This window comes from Octopus sinensis, linkage group LG25, assembly GCF_006345805.1.
Source record: "Octopus sinensis linkage group LG25, ASM634580v1, whole genome shotgun sequence".
Taxonomy (NCBI): Eukaryota; Metazoa; Mollusca; class Cephalopoda; order Octopoda; family Octopodidae; genus Octopus; species Octopus sinensis.
Genome location: NC_043021.1, coordinates 118,550 through 142,500, shown reverse-complemented (window position 1 = coordinate 142,500; position 23,951 = coordinate 118,550). Strand labels below are relative to the sequence as shown.

The 23,951-nt window shown below is 36.5% G+C and overlaps 1 protein-coding gene across 3 annotated transcripts in view; it reads left to right on the top strand.

Annotated features, from left to right (window-relative positions):
- The window catches only part of LOC115224294 (serine-rich adhesin for platelets-like), a 193,970-nt gene that overhangs the window by 55,774 nt on the left and 114,245 nt on the right, over positions 1–23,951 (top strand). For all 3 annotated transcript variants that reach the window (XM_036513419.1, XM_036513417.1, XM_036513418.1), the window contains exons 2-5: positions 3,536–3,594; positions 16,892–16,953; positions 20,574–20,662; positions 22,604–22,706. In XM_036513419.1, coding sequence (XP_036369312.1) covers positions 3,536–3,594; positions 16,892–16,953; positions 20,574–20,662; positions 22,604–22,706 — 313 coding nt within the window. The remainder of the gene's footprint in view (positions 1–3,535; positions 3,595–16,891; positions 16,954–20,573; positions 20,663–22,603; positions 22,707–23,951) is intronic.

Here is a 23,951-nt window from a genome sequence, read left to right as displayed (position 1 = left end):
GTTTTGAAGCCAGTATATCAAAAAACCCTGGTTTCTCTTCCTCCGTCGTCGACCTATGGCCGTTGGTCGAGCCGAGCGGCGAACACGTTCTGACCTAAGTGTCGGCTTCCAGTTTCGATCCGATAACTAAGCTTCGGACAAGTTCTACTCTGAGCTCGAATTCATTCAACTGTAGCCTCGTCTTCTCTTCCTCGTCCCCAACCCACCCCTATGAATATCTGCGTTTATCTAAACGTAATCATCATCCTCATCATCATCACCATCATCGCTGCCACGATCACCACCATCGTCTTCACCCCCACCCGACAGCCTCCATCATAATCATCATAATCATCATCATCATCGTCTGCATCATAATCATCTTCACCATCATCCATTCATTTATATCTATTAACACTGTTGATGTTCATTTAATCTGACCGAGAATAAAACGTCTGACTCAATACCTGGTGGTATTTAGTTCCGTCCATTTCTCTTCTGTATTCAGATATTGCCAGCATCGATTTTTAGCGCTTATCCTTCCAGCGTGCACTTGGATCGATTTAATCGAAATAAAAAAAAAGAAAGGAAAATCGAAGCTGCAACGATCTTCTTACTGGAAACTCAACGCGTCGTTCGAGGCACGGAAGTGTTAGCAGGAAGAAAATGGCAAAGTTGTTTAGTGACGAACACAACGGAAGTTATATAAAATAATGGGTGGAGGTGATGAAGAGAGTGTTGTAGGTGAAGGTACTGTCTGCTGATATTAATTGAGAAGGTGGTGGTAGCGGAAGTTGGTAAAGATGGTAGCATCGATAGAGGTGTGACTGTCTGGTTAAAAAGTTTGCTTTCCAATTACGCAGTTGTGTGTTCGATTTTACTGAGGGATACCACAGATCGATCAAAGCTTTCAGAGTGAAAGTTGATCAACAGAATGTGTGGAATTCTACGGAACGGTTCGTTCTTTGTTTTGGAGAGAAGACTTTTCCCAGCACCCGTTTTAATTCCCGGGTTAACACCCCTAGTTTTGGTGTATTCGTGTCAGGTCTTCTCCCTTCGTCCCCATTCAACTCCATGACCCAGGAAAATATAACGCGGCAGTTACCTTTCCTTCACCGACTAAGTGACACAAAACATTAAGGCCTCTGCTGTTGGCTGTACCTCGCCCATCTCAAGGGCCTTCTTTTAAGTGATTTCGAAGGGCGTCGCGTTGAGGTGGAAGGGTGTGGTGACGGAGACAAAATGTCTTGGGAAAAGTACCCAGACACGCTACCGTAGGTAATGGCTATTGGGATGCTTGGCTACGGAATTGATAAAAGATACTCAATGGAGGTAGTGAGAAAGGTTTATGGAACACAGCAGGATGAGGAATACAGGAGAGGAAGTCTGTCATAAAGAGGTCAATGGCCAACCCTTACAAGGCGGCGAGCTGGCAGAATCGTTAGCACGCCAGACGAAATGTTTAGCAGTATTTCGTCTGCGGCTACGTTCTGACTTCAAATTCCGCCGAGGTCGACTTTGCCTTTCATCTTTTCGGGATCGATGAAATAAGTACCAGTTACGCACTGGAGTCAATATAATCGACTTAATCCGTTTGTCTGTCCTTGTTTGTCCCCTCTGTGTTTAGCTCCTTGTGGGCAGTAAAGAAATAGGTATTTCGTCTGCCGTTACGTTCTGACTTCAAATTCCGCCGAGGTTGACTTTGCCTTTCATCCTTTCGAGGTCGATAAATAAAGTACCAGTTGCGTACTGGGGGTCGATCTAATCGACTGTCCCCTCCCCCCAAATTTCGGGCCTTGTGCCTCGAATAGAAAAGAATGGCCAACCCTTAGATAAAAGAGAGAGATAGGGAGCAGCTGGTCATCTGTTGAGTAACACAACATGATGACGTCACTGTTTGGCCGATGAAGATGAAGGCACTCACCAGTCTCTTGTATTCTTACGAGATAGAGTTGCATTGATTGATTTAATGAAAAATATCTAATGAATTAATTAATAAATAAATGAATAAATTTTGTGGTGTAGAGACGAACTAGACAACTCTATTGCTAACAGTATTTTAATATGAGCTTGGCAGGTAGGCATGTTTCGGCTTTATTAACTCTCCTCAGTCGAACATAAACTTTTACATATCTGTCTGAATAATAATTAAAGAATACGCAGATATTTGCACCAGCATCCTTATCGATGCTAAGGGATATATCACAGAGATGTCATCTCCACGGAAAAGAAGGATTAAAGCTACATTTCCCTGATGAGAGCAAATAAGACAGAAATATAACAGGTGTTATCGCCCGAATCTGCCAGGATCGGATTGAAGAGTATTAGTCAGAAATATAATGTGTGATTCTCACAATTTCCTACGTCTTCTTCCAACTTTTAGGACAAAGCACTATCATAAGATGGAAATTTAGCTGCTTTTACTAGCAGGTCATGTCTTACTTAGGTTATTTGCTAGAATCGGCAAGGGTCTGGCAGTATTATTTTCTCCTATCTCTTTATATAAAGAGATAGAGGCCATTGTATACAGACAATGTGAAGTAAAATCTTTAGAATCTATGTGGAGACTCCTTTGCATTGCTTAAGTTTGGGGAACGCTAAACTCCAGTAAATATTATGAGGAATGTTGAAAGAAACTAGCGCAGAGATGGTCGACTTGACTCCGTTCTCTCTTGCAGTCTGCTGCCAGAGTTTGTCACAAATTTTCTGTTTGCAACAAAACAACTTTACTTTCTTCACCTCAACAAACTATTCTCTTTCGTGGAAAATATTCTTATCATACATTTCACATTTACGTATATATGTGGGTATGAATATGTGCATATATACATACATATGTATATGTATACACACGCACACGCACACACATACACACACACATACACACACACACACACACACACACACACACACACACACACACATATATATATACGTACATATATCCTTTAAGTTCGTTTTCAGTAAACGTTTTTGAGTACGTATGTATATAAAAGCTCCTGTTTTATTGTCCGTTATTTCCCAGTGATTCCAAACTTCAACACTGATTTTATGGGATCGCACCCAGCTGAACCGATATAGGGTAGGATAAACTTAGTAGTAGTAGTAGTAGTAGTAGTAGAGTAATGATGATAATAATAATAATAATAATAATAATAATAATAATAATAATAATAATAATAATAATAATAATAATAAAAATCTATGAATGGAATTATAAATATTTCTGTGGAAACGTGCGTAACGATGCATTAAAATATTTCTAAATTCCATCCATACATAATTATTATTATTATCATTATTAATATATATATATATATATATATGACATTTTGAAGTAGGAAAAACGAAGCTACAAATGTACAGCGTTGCACTTAATCAACAAAAGTCTATTGTGATAAGCTGTAGTTAAAAGCGAACCACAGACGCACGCACTCACACACACACACGCACTCACACACGCACTCACACACACACACACACACACATACACACACACACATACACACACATTCTGTGATTGTCTCTAATCTATCTCCTTTTTCTTTATTTGCAGATATGTGTTCGTTATTGTCAGTTACCTGATAGGTGTTTTTATATTTGCCACTATCGTAGGTAAGACCATCTTTTGACGTTGTTGTTATTGTTGTTGTTCTTCTTTTTGTTCTTCTTTTTCTTATTTTTCTCCTGCCTTTTCTTTTTCTTCTTCTCTTATTATTATTATTATTATTATTATTATTATTATTATTATTATTATTATTATTATTATTATTATTATTTTATTATTATTATTATTATTATTATTATTACTTCTTCAATACTCAGTATGCATGTAAAATGGTGGTTTTCCTTGTTTTTATTCTTGTTAACTGTCAAGTTTTAATCGGAAATTTTTTAACAGAAAGTACCTTGACGTGCGAACATTCCAGATGGTATTCTAGTTTGTCTGGCACTGAACATAACGCACCGACAATACCTGCTAAAACTTTCTCATGGAATGGATGCTGTTCGGCATCCGCACATTTTTGACATTTCTCGTTTTTTTAAATGAGCTTCTTTCGAGATCTTTCCTACGAAATGTCTCTACTGATTTTTTTTTCTTTGTCTCAAGGAATTACAACTTCTAATAAGAGACATTCTCTAGTTTTACGACATATGTAATAATATTTGGCCTACGGTGTTCAGTTAGTCAATGGTCCCGGATGTTTACATCCCATAATATATTTGGTGCGCCAGATGTATTTAAAGCAGTGATTCTCAACCGGAATCCATAAGGCCCTTGTTTGGGTCCACATAAGATATTGTTATTAAAATTTATGCGCTGATAAGACGCGAAAATAGCGAAACATCGATGTCCATCGCTCCTGAATGGGATTTGGGGTGAGTTGTCTCGCTTGTCTATGACTCTCAGGTGTTTTGATATAAGGCGCTTTCAGTGTCATCTCCAATGTGTCAATTAGCAGCATACAGGTGAGTAACATTTTCCTGTGTATTGTGTGTTCGATAATATACACACACATACACACAGACACAGGTATACATACTCACACACACACATATACTGTATAGAAGGGATTATAATTGTTCCTTCTATGATACACCTAAAGTTTTTCTCTTCCTCTATCTATCTACCTCTTTGTATTTCTTCTCTCTCTCTCTCTCTCTCTCTCTCTCTCGTCTATATATATATATATATATATATATATAATATTATATACAATATGTTACATTACTCGGTAGTCAAGAAAAAATCTGAGTTTCAGATGCCGAAGTGGAAATCCACAACACCATCTCTTCGGTATCTGGCTATTTGAAAACGTTATGAAAAAATAAAACTCAGAGTATCTTATCATCGATAACGTTTTCAAATAGCCAGATAACCGAAGAGATGGTGTTGTGGCTTCCACTTCGGCATCTGAAACTCAGAGTTTTATCTTGACTACCGAGTAATGTAACATATTGTATAGATAAATTTCCCCTATTTACAAATATTGAGGTCTCTTTCTTTCTTTTGTTATCTTACCGTTTTATCAATATATATATATATATATATATATATATATATATATATATATATATATTATAAATATATATATATATTGCATTATCATTTCTTCCTCTCCATCCTTTCCCCTCTTCTATCCCTCTATACTCCAGATATATTCTACAAACTCTGAGCAATTCCATTCAATTAAAAACCTGTTATTTTTTAATCTTCCTTTGAGGAGTAACAGTTTAGGAGATTCTCTACATGTTCTCTACACGCATAAAATGCCTCTTTTTACATGTATTTACATTCTTCTTCTTCTTTTCTTCTTCTTCTTCTTCTTCTTCTTCTTCTTCTTCTTCTTCTTCTTCTTCTTCTTCTTCTTCTTCTTCTTCTCCCTTCTCCTCCCTCTCTCTGTCTCTGTCTGTCTGTCTGTCTCTCTCTCTCTCTCTCACACACACACATCACACTTAATCTTGAGCAGTTACCAACAAATTATCTCTTTAAATCTCTCCTCCAGAACCACTCCCACGAACAGCCATGATACTTCGCACTCGTAGAGTCTCTCTGGAACTATCCGTGTAACCGCATTACTTTTAGCTTTTCATTCTTTCACAAGTAATCCTGCTTTCGTATGATTTCTTATCTTCAAGTTGGACGCAAGCGCCAGGTTTAAAGTAATCGACTTACCCTCACCCGAAAATTGCTGGCGTCGTGCCAGAATTTTAAACGAATACCTAGACAATAATCTGCTTCTTCGTTCGCCTCTTATACTTTAGTTAGTTAGAGAGGTGGAGGTGGAGTAAGTGTGGGTGAGAGAGAAAGAGCGGTGAGGAGGGAGGGGTGAAAAAAGAGAAGAATTAGAGAAAAGTGATTAATATTAATACACTTAGGCGAAATGTGTCACGTGGTCAGCTGAATGTAGAGGCGAAGAACGAGAGAAAAATTGGGAGAGAGAGAAGAGTTAGCGACGTACGGTGGGGTGGGGGAGAGAATACTTGTTACGTGGTTAAAAGGTTAGGAGAAGGGAAAGGTGAAGAGAAAAAGATATGTTTAGGATACACTATTTAGTAGAGAGTGATGTTCTGGTGGTGAGGTTAAAGAAAGGTAGGTAGAGAGAGATGGACTGGAGAGGCAGTTATAGCAACCATCACATAACGCATGCGCGTAAGTGCAATTATTTATCGTCTACTCGCTTTAAAAATTGATATTTGCTTGTAAGGGTTAATTTGGCCTAAACCTTGGGTTCACAAGAGGCACGGCTGCAAGTTGCCCGAGAAAAGATCCGCTTATATGGAGCACGGATCAGAGAGGAACAACGAGAAGATATCAGGGAAAGAGAAAAAGAGACACAACACCACTGGAGACGTAGCGAAACGAACGTCAAGAATATTCAACGAAAGCGAAACTATGGATTCTTTAAAAATGGAAATCATCCTTTCTTTCTTAAATAAATTCTCTTAATTTTTTCATTCCATGGAATTTCCACGGGTCTCATTCGTTATTATTGTTAAGATGGCGAGCTGGCAAGAACGTTAGCACGCCGGGTAAAATGCTTAGTGGTATTTCGTCTGCTGCTATGTTCTGAGTTCAAATACCGCCGAGGTCGACTTTGCATTTCATCCTTTCGTGGTCGATTAAATAAGTACCAGTTACGCACTGGGGTCAATATAATCGACTTAATCCGTTTGTCTGACCTTGTTTGTCCCCTCTGTGTTTAGCCCCTTGTGGGCAGTAAAGAAATAGGTATTTCACCCGTCACTACGTTCCGAGTTCAAATTCCGCCGAGGCTGACTTTTCCTTTCATCCTTTCAGGATCGATAATTAAGTATCAGTCAAGTACTACGGTCGATGTGATAAACTATGACCCTCCCCTCAAATTCTAGGTATTGTGCCTATAGTAGAAAAGACTAATTATTATTGTTGTTGTTGTTGCTGCTGTTGTTGTTATTGTGTTGTCGTTGATATTTTTATTAATGTTTCTGTGGTGTCATAGTGTCTGTATACATATATATATATATATATATATATATATATATTATATATATATATATATATATATATTATATACATATGTGTATATATATATATGTATATATGTATATATATATTATATATATATTACACATATATATATATATATATATATACATATGTGTGTATATAATATATATATATTATATATATAATATATATATATATATATATAATATATATATATATATATTATATATATATATAATATTATATATATATATATATTTAATATATATATATATATATATATATATATATATATATATATAGAGGCGCAGTGGCCAGTGGTTAAGGCACCGGACTCGCGGTTGGAGGATCGCGGTTTCGATTCCCAGACCGGGCGCTGTGTGTTTTATTGAGCGAAAACACCTAAAAGCTCCACGACGCTCAGGCAGGGTGTGGTGATCCCTGCTGTACTATTTCACCACTCTTTCTCCCACTCTTTCTTCTGTTGGCCTGCTCGCTTAGCCAGCGGGGTGGCGTCGTTCGAAGGCTAAAACAATGCAAACGCATTGTGACCAGCGATGTGTAGCAACATCTAATGATCTGGTCGGTCAAGTGATCAGTGATATATATATATATATTATATATATATATATATATATATATATATATACGGCTTCTTTCAGTTTCTGTCACCAATCTACTGGAGTTTAAAGAGGAGGAACAGCATTGACACCGACTCTTGCTACCAAAAGTCATCTGTTTTGTGTCTGTGAAAACCTAATTAATTAAGTTCAGTCGTAAATTGTCGGAACTATCTTCTGCAGAGAGTCGCTGTCTGTCATTGGTTTTATGCGCTGAGAGTAACACCTGTTCCGTGCATTGACTTCATCGTCACCACATTTGTCATCATGATCATCAACAATAAAAAGAGCAATGCCAATAACAGAAACAACAGAAGATGAAGCAGCGACGCCGGCGACAACAACAACAACAACAACAACAGCAGCAGCGGTAGCGACAAGAACAACAACAAACTTGCAATCTTATTTTATTCTCTGTCATCAAACCACCATCATGCTATTTCACTTAAGATTCGTTGCCAGGAAACTGCATTTCTACAAGCATACATGCGTACACACATACATACATTTGTCCTGTATGTATGGGTATATATATATATATATATATCCATACATGTATCTGGAGCATCTTAGCTGTATTAATGTGGCTAATTGCTGCACCATAGCTTGAGGACCCTGTGGGCGCTTTAACATGCTGGTCATTGTAATCACCTTTAACACTATCGCTATTCCTATATTATTATTATTATTATTATATTATTATTATTATTATTTTATTATTATTATTATTATTATTATTATTATTATTGAGTGAAGAGCAGTGCATGCCATCAAAGTGACCCTGGGGTAAAATATACGAAGCCCATATACCCATCCTGACTACCCGTCTGATAAGGTACCCAGGCACATGCATCACAACCATATGTGCGCGACATGGTGATCTCATATCAAGATAAACACACATGACCTTGCAGGTGGGGCCCAGTTAGAATTTTCTTCAGGTTGAGTAGCCCATCCCGCTCAAAAGTCCCTGAATAAGGTTGTTTAAGGATGTTGAAAGAACCACCATGTTTCCAGAGGTTGAATTACAACCCCAAAGAATCCCTCTCAAACATGGCTATGATGCTCCCCCACTACTTCTGCTCGTGATCAGAGATGCACATATCGTCAGCCACTAAGTGACATGCTCAACTGGTTAAGGTCAAACAACTGACAAGCAAATCTGTGGTATTGAGCAGAATATTTGTTGTAGCCCATCTTTTATACCAAGACAAAACAATGTACATGATAACACTTCCAATCAGTTAAGATCAGAAGCCATGAGAGCCACTGCCTGGTACTGCATCAGGGCATTATTATTATTATTATTACTTTTTTTTTTCTTCTTTCAAACTTTCTTCCATTTCTTGCCGAGTGTCTTCCCGACTCCTAGGGCAAAGAAACTCATAGTGTATATTGGTAGGCCATTAAACCAAACTCAGTAGTTCGTTCATTTTTTTTTTTTTTTTTTTTAAGTTAAATTAAAATGCATGAGCAGCAACAGTCTCACATCGACAATGCTCTTCTCAATACGTGTGATGTACCAGTTAAGACAATCTTTTGCACTTCTTGCAGGATGGTAAGCCAGGGATCATTCTCATATAATTTTCGGTTCCTTCTTGATCATTCCTAGTGCTCCTACGATCACTGGTATTGTAACCGCCTTGAGATGCCACATTTTCTCAATTTCAATGAGTAGGTCTTTATATTTCTGAGCTTGTCAAACTCTTTCGCTGAGATATTATGATCACAGGGGATGCTCATGTCGATCAATAAGCAAACTTTATTGTTTTGGTCTTTCACAACAATATCTGGTTTATTGGCCTTGATGGTTCGGTCTGTATGTACTGGAAAGTCCCACAGAATGGTTACATTTTCTCCTTCAGTTACAGCCTCAGGTGGTGATTATACCACTTGTCGGCATTTTGATATTGTAATGCCGACTTATTAGCCAGTGGAGATATTGGCCAACTCTGTCATGTCTTAATTTATACTGCACTGGTGCTAAGACTTTACATCCAGAGATTAGGTGGTCCACTGTTTCAATCATGTCGTTGCAGAATCGGCATTTTGGGTCTGCTCCATTTTTCATCACATTGGCCTGGTAGTTCCGGGTTATTATTATTATTATTATTATTATTATTATTATTATTATTATTATTATTATTATTATTATTATTATTATTAGCAAGCCTGTCTTTGTCGAGTTCAAATTAAAACGTGATAAAAATTCGAAATTATAGAAATTCATATCTAAAATATGAACGAGAGCAACCAGCGTCCACTCGTTGATGGAATGGCATCGTCATATTTTAAGTTTCAATTTGATAACTGGCGAAAAGAAAAAGACTGAAAAAGGAGAGAAAAAGGGAGAGAAAAAGAAACGGAAAAAAGAAGAATATTTAATCAGTTTTGTATAAATTTGATGATATTCTCCTGTCATTTTATTCATTTCTCCTGGGCGTGATGTTAATAACCAGCAAACATATTTCTCCTCATGCATTTTGAGAAGTGAAAGTGAAGCAGATTCAGAATATTTTCTGAGAATATGCACTTTCTCAAGTCTTCTTCAAAATTGCAGCCATTTGAAACGAAATGTTCTGCAAGTTCTGTGGAACAACTGTTATTGTGCCTGACGTCGAATCTGTTCCATTAAATCTGTCCCATTAAACCTTTTGTTTAAATGTTCTGTTGCGCAACCAACATAAATCAAGTTGTGTTTCGGGCATTCTGCCACATACACTAAATGGGAATCTCTACATGTCCCACCTTCTGTATAATTCATAACATTTCTGTTATGATCCTTCATGGAATTCACTTGACTCATGTTGTTGCACAATTAACCGGGCTTACCTCCCTTGCAGCTGTTTTTCAAGGTACAATGTGCAAATAACCCAATGTTCGTTTTCTTGGAGAGAGAAATAGAAGTCATTAGTTTTCTTATATTTTTATTCCGTCTAAAGGCTACAATAGGCGGCTAAGGAAACATCTGTTCCAAACAGTTATGATGCTAAGATCAAGCAGGACAGTATGTCGTTTCCAATTTTCTGTCAGAGTGAATTGCGTCATATTGGCTTTTTTTCCTCACAGACGGTACCCAACTTCGACAAAATCAAATGCAAACAATGAGCATGCGCGAAATTGAAAATATAAAATGGAACAATTTATATTATATATATATATATATATATATATATATATATATATATATATATATATATATATATATATATATATTACACACTGTTACAGTTTTTTGCTTCAATGTAATTTCATTATATTTGCTTATAGATGATACCTATATTCTCATGTGTGTAATATATGTGCATTGCGTGCCTGTGTATATGAATTCACAGCTCGCTTGCATTTAGACATTAATATATGTGCATGTAAGTTTATCGGAATACACCCACCCCCCCGACACACACACACATATATATATATATATATATATATATATATATGTGTATGTATATATATCTATGCATGTGTGTATGTATATATCTCTGTCTCTGTTTGTCTCTGTCTATCTCTCTCCCTCTCTCTCTCTCTCTTTATATATATATATATCTAACAGGGTCAGTTTCGTGCTATTTGGCTCATCTTGTTAGCTGATGGATGGTAGGAGGGGTTCGGTCTCCCAGCTAGCGATATACTGTATATAAAGGGTGCAGAGCTTCGACCAAAAGCCAACTGGTGGAGAATCCACCTGGGGTTAAACTAGTAGTAACATTCAACTGCCCATTTGATGTAGCTACTCGTTTTACTATATACATACATACATACATACATACATACATACATACATACATACATACATGCATACATACATACATATAAATATATATACATACATATATATATATATATATGTATATATATATATGTATGTATATATATATGTATACACATTTGTGTACATATATGATGAGTTAATTACGTTTTTTTAAACTTCAATATGGGCAAAATATCTGAACCTACACACATAGTTCAGAAAACAGTCACTTAAACATATACACATAATAAACAACACATGTAGATTGGAATATACATACGTAAAACGTCACACACACATACACACACGCACAGACACACACATGTATATGTGTGTGTATATAAGCCTTAGGCAGTGCAAGCTCATTCACCAGCAAACATATATAAGGGGCATCGTACGGATTTGATGTCACGGTGCACCGTTATGTAAGAAATGCATCAAGAAAGATTTAGTTGTGTCGATGTGTGTGAATAAGAAGGCGAAGAAGAAGAAGAAGAAGAAGAAGAAGAAGAAGAAGAAGAAGAAGAAGAAGAAGAAGAAGAAGAAGAAGAAGAAGAAGAGTAGGAATGCTGTTTAATAGGTAGACAAATGGGGGAGGGGTGAGAGTGGCGTAATAGAAGACGAGAGATTTGTTGAGAGATAGAGGGTTGCGTGTGTGTATATATACATATGTATATATAAACATACATATGTTTGTATATATCTATTCTATAATAAATTATAGATATATATATATATATATATATATATATATATATATTAAGCTCATTTAGATATGTTTATGTATGTGTGCGTATATATATAAGCACACACACATACATGTGCACATATATACGAAGCACCTGCTAAGTCCACCCACGCAGTAATTCCGTCATCCAGCCCACAATATCTTATTTTATTCCTTCATGCTTTCGTTCTCACATCATTACATCCTTCCACTCGTCACTTTCTATGGCTTCCTTCAGCTAAAATCTTAATAAATCTCATTTACAACCAGCTTAAATGTCTTCTCTGAGTATATGTAGCTCTATGTTTATGTGTGTATATGTGTATGCAGATCGCATGCTCATATGTATGATACAGGTATTGTTTCTCTCGACATATACATATATATATATATATATATGTATATATATATATATATATATATATTATATATATATATATATATGTATATAATATATTAGTAAATAAAACAATGCATATTAATAGATATATAATATATATATAATTATATATATATATATATATATATATACATTATATATATATATATGTATATATATGCATATGTATATACATATATGTATATATACATATACATACATATGAAAAATATCTTGATACGCTCCCTCCACCCTCATCAAAACCCCCGTCCCTCAAACCCCCTTCTACACATACCTCTCATCCCCTCCCAGCCTGCAACTCACCCCTCCCACTTCTGTCCCACCCGCCCCTTCTCTACTTCAGTCTGTTGTTACCCTTCCTCCAGAGGCGGTGCGCTTCTTCCTCAGTAGGGGCCTGTGTTTCACCTCCCTCACTCCATCCAGCTTTGTGTGCCGCGTAGGTTGTGTGCGCTTTTCCACGACACTCCACCTGCATCTAATGAGGAGGACTGCTTCACCGACCTGGGCCTCCGACCATCCCAGTGGACGCCATCTCCTGGCCAGTTCCAAGTAGTCGTTCTTTTTGTGGGCGCCTGCCAGCGCGCTGTGGACCGCTTTGACATTTCCAGGCGTCCCCGATATCTGAACATCTCCTTAGCCGAACTCTCGGCCCTTCGATGTCTCTGACGCCGCACGGACATCATCATAAAACCGACCGACAAGGGTGGAACGGTGGTGGTGTGGAGCGCGGACCTCTTTGAGGCGCAAGCTCTCCGCCAATTTCAAGACACCACCTTCTACTGCCCTCTGCCCCCAACCCCACGCCCAGCTACCAGCAGACTGTGTCCTCCACTATCCATGACCTCATGTCCTCCTCCCGTCTCCCACCCCCACAGCCTCCAACCTCATTGTGAACCCTCTGTCCGGCATTCGCCATGATAGATCGCTAGCCACTAAACCATTTTTATTTTCTCTCCCTGTTTATTTCTATGTTCCTTTCTGTTGAAGAGCATAGGCTGGAAACGTAAAAGACTTTCTCACTTCCCGAGCGTTAAACTAATACATAATTGTTGTTTACACACTCGTCTTCGTTTTTTGTATTTTTTTTGTAAATTTTCACTATATATATGTATACATACATACATACATACGTACACACACACACAATTATGCTTATATTGTCTCTATGTAAAGATGAGGTGTAGACTTTTAAAAAAAATTAATCTTATTAGAAACACAAAAACTAATTAATAATTAAATATTTGCAAGTAACGAATTTAATTAATTTGTGTGTTTTATGGTTTATGAAATATTATTTTCTAACTTTGGTGTCTGTTGGAGATTTACAACACTGCCAAATTTTGGAATTGTTCCCTGGAAAAGGTAACTAAACTGTTGTTTTCGAGTGTCATGTTTAGGAAACTATGAACCCAGTTGAATGGATTTGTTGGTGCTATTCACAAGTGTTTGTCGCAATTCCTTCAGACAGAAAGATCTATTCCGTTTGGAAGACCACAAGTAACTTCATACCATAAATGCATCAAACCCCTATCAAACTGCATTATATAACTTCACACAATAGTTTGGAATAAAATTTAGTGAACCCTATTTTATGGAAATTAAAAACAGTCCCTCAAATAGAAAACATTTAAACTTAATTGGGTTGATCTAAGCGATTATCACGACTAAAAGAATATCACGAGGCAATGAGATAAACAGTAAACGACTTTTATATACAGGGTTAACCACCAGTTCTTTGAAAACAAAATTGTATCAACACAAACACATTCAGAAACTAAAACAAAGAAAACGAAGGAACAGGTGACGCATCGCAATTAATATTGGGTATTTCGAAGGATTCATCGCAGGTTTTAATATAATGGAATATTCTACGATAGTTAAACCTTGGAGTAATGATAAAAAACAACTGGCATTTGTAAATCTGAGAATGCAATACAACTCAATTTCCGGAGCTAAACAAAAGACTTCGAGAACATTAATACATTTGATACCAATTATGATTATTTCGCTGGTGCATGCTTTATTTATTAACAGGTTTGGTGACAATGAGTCACAGCTAATCTCAAGAATCTTCCTTAGTATTCTTGCAGAATATAGGATGGTACTTTTCTGCATTTTCGGTGTTGTGCTAAGTGAACCATTTCCTACAGGAATAATTGCTGCTTTGGTCTTCTACTCTCTCATATTTCTCCATTTTTTCCTTTGACATCGACTCTTCTATCATAGGGAAATGCAAAATCTATGCTCTTAGCCTGATTACTTGGTCCTTTATAATCATAACTGATCTTCTTGCCTCAATAGTATAGTCAGAATTTGTGGCGAAATACCACAAGATCTTGTAATAATTATTTTCAATCGCAGCTTCTGGTTCGTTTATTATTATTATTATTATTATTATTATTATTATTATTATTATTATTATTATTATTATTATTATTATTATTATCGAGAGAGAGAGAGAGCAGCGCATGCCAAAAATGTAACACTGGGGTAAAAATATACAAAGCCCAGTATACCCATCATGACTACCCGTCTGATAAGAGTACACCGGGCGCATGCATCACAACCATGTGTGCGCGACATGGTGATCTCATATCAAGATAAACAGCGCTTGACTTTGCAGGTGGAACCCTGTTAGAATTTTCTTCAGGTCGTGTAGCCCATCCCACTCAAAAGGCCCTGGATAAGATTCGTTTTAAGGATGATGAACAAAACACCCATGTTTCCCGAGCATTATTATTATTATTATTATTATTATTATTATTATTATTATTATTATTATTATTATTATTATTATTATTATATTATCATTGAGTGAGTGAGAGAGCAGCGTATGCCATCAAAGTGACACTGGGGTACAGTTATTGTTATTATTATTTGGTTTGACTTAGGTTCGGTGATAGGATTTATGTGGGTAGCGGTTTATTATCTATAACCCTCGGTATCCACAAATTTCCAGCAGTCTTTCAAGTGCTTAGAACCCTCCTGGTAATCCTTGCTGTCCCCAAGAGACAAACATTCTATAAGAACTCTACAGGTCATTCTATTCCAATCTCCTTCAGCCATTTGTCTACATCTTTGCTTACTCTTCCCAGCGCACCACTTACTATAGGCACCACCTTTACAGTTCTCGTACTCCAAATTCTTCCTATTTTAGATTTAAAGGAATTGTACTTTTTCTTTTTGTTTGTTTTATATCCTTTTCTTTACGATCCTGGAATCGAACGAGCATGATTATTATCATCATCATCATCATCATCATCATTATTATTATTTAATATAAGTCATCATCGAAAGACTGAACATCAAGATACTTTCCCAGTAACTCAGTCCATTTGCACTAAGCTCACCTCCATATAATACTTTCCAGAGAAAAACAAAGTTCACTTTCACTAACGGCCATTCGCCGCAATAAGCCGACTCAGCTCTTTTATTTCATAAATCACCATCAGAGAAGCTACGCAATAGAAACGGATAAAGCTAAGATTTTGCATTCTAGTAGCTTGCTACCTTTTAATACATTCACTCCATTATTTAACCTAAGAACTTAATTAACCTTCCACCATTAATTAATTTATTTAATTATTCCACCTGCAATTTACAATTTCCTATTAAACCATCAATTTATGAATTCTCATTATTTTTTCTCTTGCCATTAACTTTATTACAACGCTCTCTAATCTCATTGAAGAGATTAACAACATTGTCTCCAACCAACAACCAGTCCAGACATATACGTTTTATTTGTTTTTCGTTCACTTCAATCCATTCCAGCTTTAATCTTTAATCATTTATATTTTAATTTACATTCCACTCTGTTTACTTGCCCACGCTTTATCTTCATTTGCCGACGTACGTTTATTTTATGTCTTCCATTGTGACAAGGTTGTCACTTTTACCAAATCTTCCTCGTCGCTAACAAAGATAACATACAAACACACACACACACATACATACATATACATAATATATATATATATATATATATATATATATTACATATGTATATATATAATATATATATATATATAATATACATGTCTATATATAATTATATATATACATATGTATATATATATATATATATATGTATGTGATGTATGTATGTGTGTATGTATGTATGTATGTATGTATATATAAAATGAATCGATTATGCCAACTCTGCGAAAGATAATGGTATTTAAATTATGCTGCGTAGTCATACGTTTCTGTATCTGATGAATTTCATTTTTTATTTACAAATATCATCTGACACGATTGTGTTTGTATTGAATTTATTAAATTTTCAGGCTGTCTTTAATATATACTTACAACACACGCATGCACACGCACTCACGCATATATGTAGGCATACACATATGTAAATGTATGTATAAATATACACGTGAGACATTTAAATATACGCTTGTTGTAATTTCAGGTCAAGTTGGCAACGTTATAACCAACAGGAACGCAAGTAGACAAGAATTTGAAAAACTTCTCGTGAGTATCAGTCTATAGCCTGTTGACAGACACACACACACACACACTGCAATACATAACGTTTCATATACGCTGATATGCTGATATACATACATACACACATACATACACATATATGCATACATACATGTCCATACACATATACATATATATATATGCACATACATTAGTATACATATATATATTATATATAAGATGTTTATACACGTCTATGTGTATATATACACATATGTATATATACACATATGTATGAATGTATGTATGTGCATGCTTGTATGTGTGTGTATATATATATATGATAATTTATAATATATATATTAGTATTATTTATGTATATAATTATATACTATAAATATATGATATATATATATTTATATTTATATATACACATTATATATTATATATAAATATAAAATATATATATATATTATATATATGTATATATATACATATATGTACATGTGATAATTATAAAATAATAAAGGTGGTTGGACGAAATTTACATTCAAAAATGAAATACTTCATTGCTAGAAATAGGAGTCAAAGTCACCCTCAGCCACAAAAACTCACATATTTTATTTGAACTGATAATAGAAACAACACCTCATCACCGTTTATATATATATGTGTGTGTGTGTGTGGTGTGTGTGTGTGTGTGTGCATGTAAATATGTATGTAAGTATGTATGTATGCATGTATATGTGTGTGAGTGTGTGTATGCATCATTCATCACGTCAATGGATTATTGACAATAAGAATCATATATATATATATATTCGAAAATACATGGATAGATTTGAATAAAAGAATATACTATACACACTGTTATCAATTAGTTACAACATATTATATATACATATGTATGTATGTATATGTTTATATATATATATATATATATATATATTATATATATATATATATATATATATATATACGCATGTATGTATGTATGTATGTATGTATGTATGTGTGTGTGTAAATACACACCACACACACACACGGGCACAAATAGGTACGTATGTGTATGCGTCTTTGTATGCGACACTGCGTGTGTGTGAGTTAGAATCCGTCAGCGAATGGATGCGTTTGAGAGTGAGTGTGTGCGTATGCGAGAAGGATGTGTGAGCGTGCGTTCGTCGGTGTGAACCTACTTAAGCGAACACGAGTAAAAGAACAAGGGCAATGCAACAACTAATATAGACGCATATACATTCATATACATACCTCTACATACATACATACGCACCAATACATACATACATACACACACACATACATACATACATACGTACATATATACATACATAATACATACATACACATGCACATCTATGTACTTAGATGTGTATGGATATGAACATTCACCACAAAAGTGTATCGAATGAAAGGAATTCTTTCCTCAACCATTTTCCTAAATACAATCTCAAGAAAAGCTGCAAGAATAAAAAAATATATAAATACAACAAGCTAAAAGAAGAAAAAAAACACGAAACAAGAAAGGAAGCAAAAACCCTTCATTTTTCTAAAAATATATTTGTAATTTTGGGAAAGTAAACACCAATAACAAAAACAATCAGAAACAAAGATCAATAAATACAATAAATTCAACGAAATAACAAAAAAAAAAAAAAATTCCTCAAAAATTAATATCCCTTCTCCCAACAACAAAACAGTATCCTGAGTGAATAAAGATGTACATACACACACACATACACGCACTCGCACACACGCTCACACGCACACACACACATATATAGATAGATACATATACGCATAAGTATATATATATATGTATATATATGCATATACTCGAACGAGATGTAACTCACGTGAGAGTATATAATAGAGAAAAACAATTTTTTTCTTAAAATATCGGTTTTAAAATCTAATATCCTTAAGTGAAGAATATATATTTGAATTGATACGTTCACACTAAACACTATTGTTGTTGTTGTTCTATAGAGTTATTGAGGGTGGGATGGTGGTGTTTCTGTCATCAAACCAATGATTAAAGTGCTCCAACCATGACCAAAGCATTTATTTTAAGTTCACATAACCAGGTCAGACTCCGATGTACTTCACATGTTAAAGGAAATTAGCCAAATGCCATAGAATCTCTCCCTCTCTACACATTTTGTTGCAACTCTTTGAGTTCGAATCCTTCGAGTTCAACTTTGCTTTATTTCTTTTAATCCCCCCAGTGTCGATAAATAAAATCTCAGTTAATTACTGAGTGTAGGGTGGGCGGAAGGATTTTTCACCCAGAAACTCACGGAATTAGCTACAACCGATGAGATGGCATCTGGTTGAGAATTTCCTCCCGCCAATACTAAACGGAGGCAACAGAGAGCTGCCTGTATTCGCTGCTGAAAATTCGTTGATATTCCCCAAGTATTTCCCAAAGAAACCATCAAGGATCGTTCGTTGACCTCAAGACACAAGTCGAAAGAAAATCTGGTAAAAGTTTCCTTCAGCTTGTCTCTATTATTGCTTTAGTGGAAGAAAGAAGGGCAACCTGCATAGATTCACCTACAGGATCTCCCGGTCTGGTGGAAGGAATGAAAAAGAAACAGAGGATTTGGCTTTAAAGGTAACCTTACAGATAAAGGCAGCCATGGAGCAGATGGCGATCACACTGTCCCCGGGGGTACAGTATCTGATGTGCAATATAAAAGTTATAGTAACTCTGGCTGTTTAAGCCCAGGTCCACTTTAATTTCACAGACCAATGCTTTTGAGACGTTCCATTTGTGACAATTCCGTCTTGCAATACATTGTCCAATGTGCTTTGAGTGATATTTGACTACTATTTCTTGTAGGTTCAGTAATCGTGCAGAGATGACAGTCTTTGGTTGGAACTGGTAACTTCTTAACCTGAGAAATATGATATTCCTACGTAGACATGGTGCTAATATTTGCGTAACGACCAGATATTGGGTGGTGGCCATCTTTTAGAAATATCCCCCCCCCCCCAACAACTAGCCAACAGTAAACCTGATTGATCTTCATTGATCCATGTATATATACGTGTGTATGTGTGTGTATTTGCATGTATGTATGTATCTATGCATGGATGGATGTCTGTATATATGAATATATATACCAACGTACCATCATCGACATGATCTTTTGTGCACGTCAGAAGAAGAACCGGGAGCAGCAAAAACCGGTCTTTTTCATCTTCTACGACTTGGAAAAAGCTTTCGACAGTGTCCCAAGAAAGGTCATGTGGGATATCCTGCATCGTTACGGTTGTCCTGGGGGTTTCATTTCATTGATCACCAGATACAGCCAACACACACACACACACCACACACACACACACACATATATATACACGGACACACACATACACACACACCTGTACGTGTATGTGTAATTGTGTGTGTGTATCCATATCTCTGTGTTTGTCATAATTAGATATAAAAATTAGCGAGAAAACCGGAAAATAAATACTTTCCGAGCATTGCCTCTTGCTATGTGATGTTCTTCACCGAATTGCTGCCATAAGCGGCCTCCTGTTAGCAGTCCTGTATCCAACGACGCTATAGTTCACCATTGGCGATATAAACTATACATTTCATCACAATCGCATACCATTGTCACGCGTTTCTCTTTCAGGATGGTGCCAAATTTTACATGCAAAGCCACAACGTGCCCAAAGAACTGCAGAAGCGTGTCCAGAGATGGTACGACTATGTCTGGTCTAGGTAAGTAAAGTTAGCCTTGCTCATATTGGAACAGAGGGACTCGAAGAGCGTTCCCTAACAATTCTTCTCGTTATTGTTGTGATTGTTTGTTGATGTTGTTGTTTTTGTCTTCACCGTCCTTTCTGTTGTTTATGTTGTTGTTGTTGTTAGTGTTTTTGGATTTTACTTTAGCTGAAGAATTTCGCTCTTCGAAATTTAATCAATTTTGTTGAGAATTACGTTGGTGGGTGGCTGGGTGGTAGCATCTGTTCGATTTGCTTCTTTATCTCAACCGCATCCACGTTGGGTCCGTACCAGGGTGCCATGACGGGACCCGATAAAGTACTTAAATATATACCCTCTTCTGGTGGTATCCAATGGTTGACTAACTGTCGGCGATATTGTGTGCTTCGATGGTATTTATGACCTTGCCGTCTGTGGAATGTAGGTTTGTCACGCGCCAGTCTCCAGAGACGACCTTTCTGGCACGGGAAATGGTATTGATGTCACTCTGAAGATTCTGGTTGGTCAGATGAAGTTTGAAACAGGAAATTTCTCTCAAAGTATTTCGTTTCCATTCCTTTTCACACCACACAGACATGCGCAAATAGATTCATCTACACACTCACACACTCACATATTTACATACACACATACACACTAACACGAAACACAGACATACGCGCACACGCTTGTTTTAATTTATGACCAAATATTTGTACAAAACAGAATCAATCAAACTTATTGCCCCACCATCACCACCACCACGTCCACATCCACCGCCACCTCCACCACAAATAACAGTGCCATCATCATTATCATCAGCAGGAACAGCACCACCACACATCAACCGCCACCTCCACCACTATCACCAGCAGAAGAAATACTCTAGGTGGGTGGGTGTGGGTGTGTGGGTGTTGAGGGAACAAATTCTCCCGCTTCTTCACCAGACTAAGTGTGTAGCAGTATTTCGTCTGTCTCTACGTTCCGAGTTCAAATTCCACCAAGGTCAAATTTGCCGTTTATTCTTTCAGGGTCGATAAAATAAGCACCAGTCGAGCGCTGGGGCGGAGGCAATCGACCAGTCCCCTCCCCTCAAATTTCAGGCCTTGTGCTTAGAGTAGAAAAGATTATTATCATCATCATCATCATCATCATCATCATCATCATCATCATCATCATCATCTTCATCATCATCATCATCATCATCATCATCATCATCATCATCATCATCATCATCATCATCATCATCATCATCATCATCATCATTATTTTTATTATTATTATTATTATTATTATCATTATTATTATTATTATTATTATTAGTAGTAGTAGTGGTAGTAGTATCATCAGCATTTTCAAACAGAAGAGTGGTAGGGGAGGGGCTGTCCTATAATGAATATAGTGGAAAATTGGGTGAGGGTGTGGGGGTTGGCAAAGGGTGTGGCTAGCCGGGTGGAGAAGGCCTTTCTATTTGGTGTGTCGGAGCGACCCGTTGTTATACAAGGTCCGTCCCTGAATCAGTCGAGGTCAATCCACCATCCTCTCTTGATTGTTATCTGATAATTAATGTCTTCGTTATCACCACCACCACCACCACCACCACCATCATCTTTATTATTATTATTATTGATCTTACACTTTACACTCCTTATAAATCTCAGACAGTTTGTTGTGTGGAGTTTTTATTGCATCTTTAGTAGAATCAATAAAATTTCTTCTTCTTCTTCTTCTTCTTCTTCTTTTTCTTCTTCTTCTTCTTCTTCTTCTTCTTCTTTTTCTTCTTCTTTTTCTTCTTCTTTCTTCTTCTTCTTCTTTTTCTTCTTCTTCTTCTTCTTCTTCTTCTTCTTCTTCTTTTTCGTCTTCTTCTTCTTCTTCTTCTTCTTCTTCTCATTATTATTATTATTATTATTATTATTGTTATTATTATTATTGTTATTAATGTATTTTATATTTCTCCAGAGGAAGAATGAATGGTAGTCTTGACATCAGTTCTTTGGGCATGTTGCCGGATAAATTAAAGACGGAATTGGCACTAAATGTTAATCTGGACACTTTGAAGAAGGTAACTGGTCTGTTCATGTTGTTGTTGTTGTTGTTGTTGTTGTTTTGGTAACCGTTCCAGTTGATCATTGTGATGTTTTTCTCTATTTATGTTACTGTTGTTTTTCTTGCGCTAATGTCGACGGTAGTAGTAGTAGTAGTAGTAGTAGTAGTAGTAGTAGTTGACGGTGCTGTATTGGTTAAAGATCAATTTACGCCTGACTAAACTCTATGACAGTGAATTCTGACGGTGTTAATTCACCAAACATTTTGCTGTGCCGGATTAAATGTCATGAAGTTGTTGGTCTTTTTTGTTCATAATTTTCGACTCGAATCCTTTCTTTGACGTTTTAGTCATTTTTTTTTCACCTTTTTATTATCGGAATTGGCAGAACTATTAAAGAAATGGATATGCTCCGGGGCCGATTTAATCTATTATCCGCCCCACCCCAGCGCAAATTGATATCCTTGGGCCAATATTAGAAACAACTGATGAAGCCTCGATGAAAACGAGCTGGTTAATGTGTTTCGGGAGGCTTTTGGTGTAGAACCTTCGCCTGGTAAAAGCCACAGAAGAGCGTTTTCCGTTGGTGAGAAATCCCACAAGCGCGGATGTGCTGCCAACCGGAACTGAAGCAAATCAGCGCGGAGCAAGGAAATTGTTCTGCATGATCTTTAATACCATCTGGGGATTTGATGATTTGTGGAATTATGCCAAACAGCTGGTGTCTCGTGTGGAAAAGATCTGGCTATTAGCCGAGTCCATCATGATAATTGTCCCACCGCCCTCCTTCAACTGGGCAGGGAAGACGGGTTTTATGACTATAGTGAATGAAGCCGGGTGATTGTCGAGATTTAAACGACTGAGGATAATCAGTTTCCGATTTGGTCGGATTCTCATCGACTTTCTGAAGTTTTACATGGAAAGAATTTTAAAGTTGGGGAACCGGGTCAGCTGCCCCCGAGTGAATGTATTAAAAAGTGGATGACGGCTACAATATGGCAAAAAGAAGATGGTTTGAGTGTAGGTTTATTGGTCAGGCAACAATTGGAGAAGGTGTTTGCTATTTGGATCTTGGCTCAGTCGCTTCTTTGATTAGACAGTGGTTACCTTTGTCACAACAACAGAATCATTACCATTCAATTCTTTGGACTCCATGGTAGACCTAGCTTTTGTTGTAATTAGTTTCTTTGCCCTCATTCAATTTTCTATGTACCCCTCCCCCACCGCAGTTTATGCCTTAGAGAATTCTCCTTTCATCCGTCA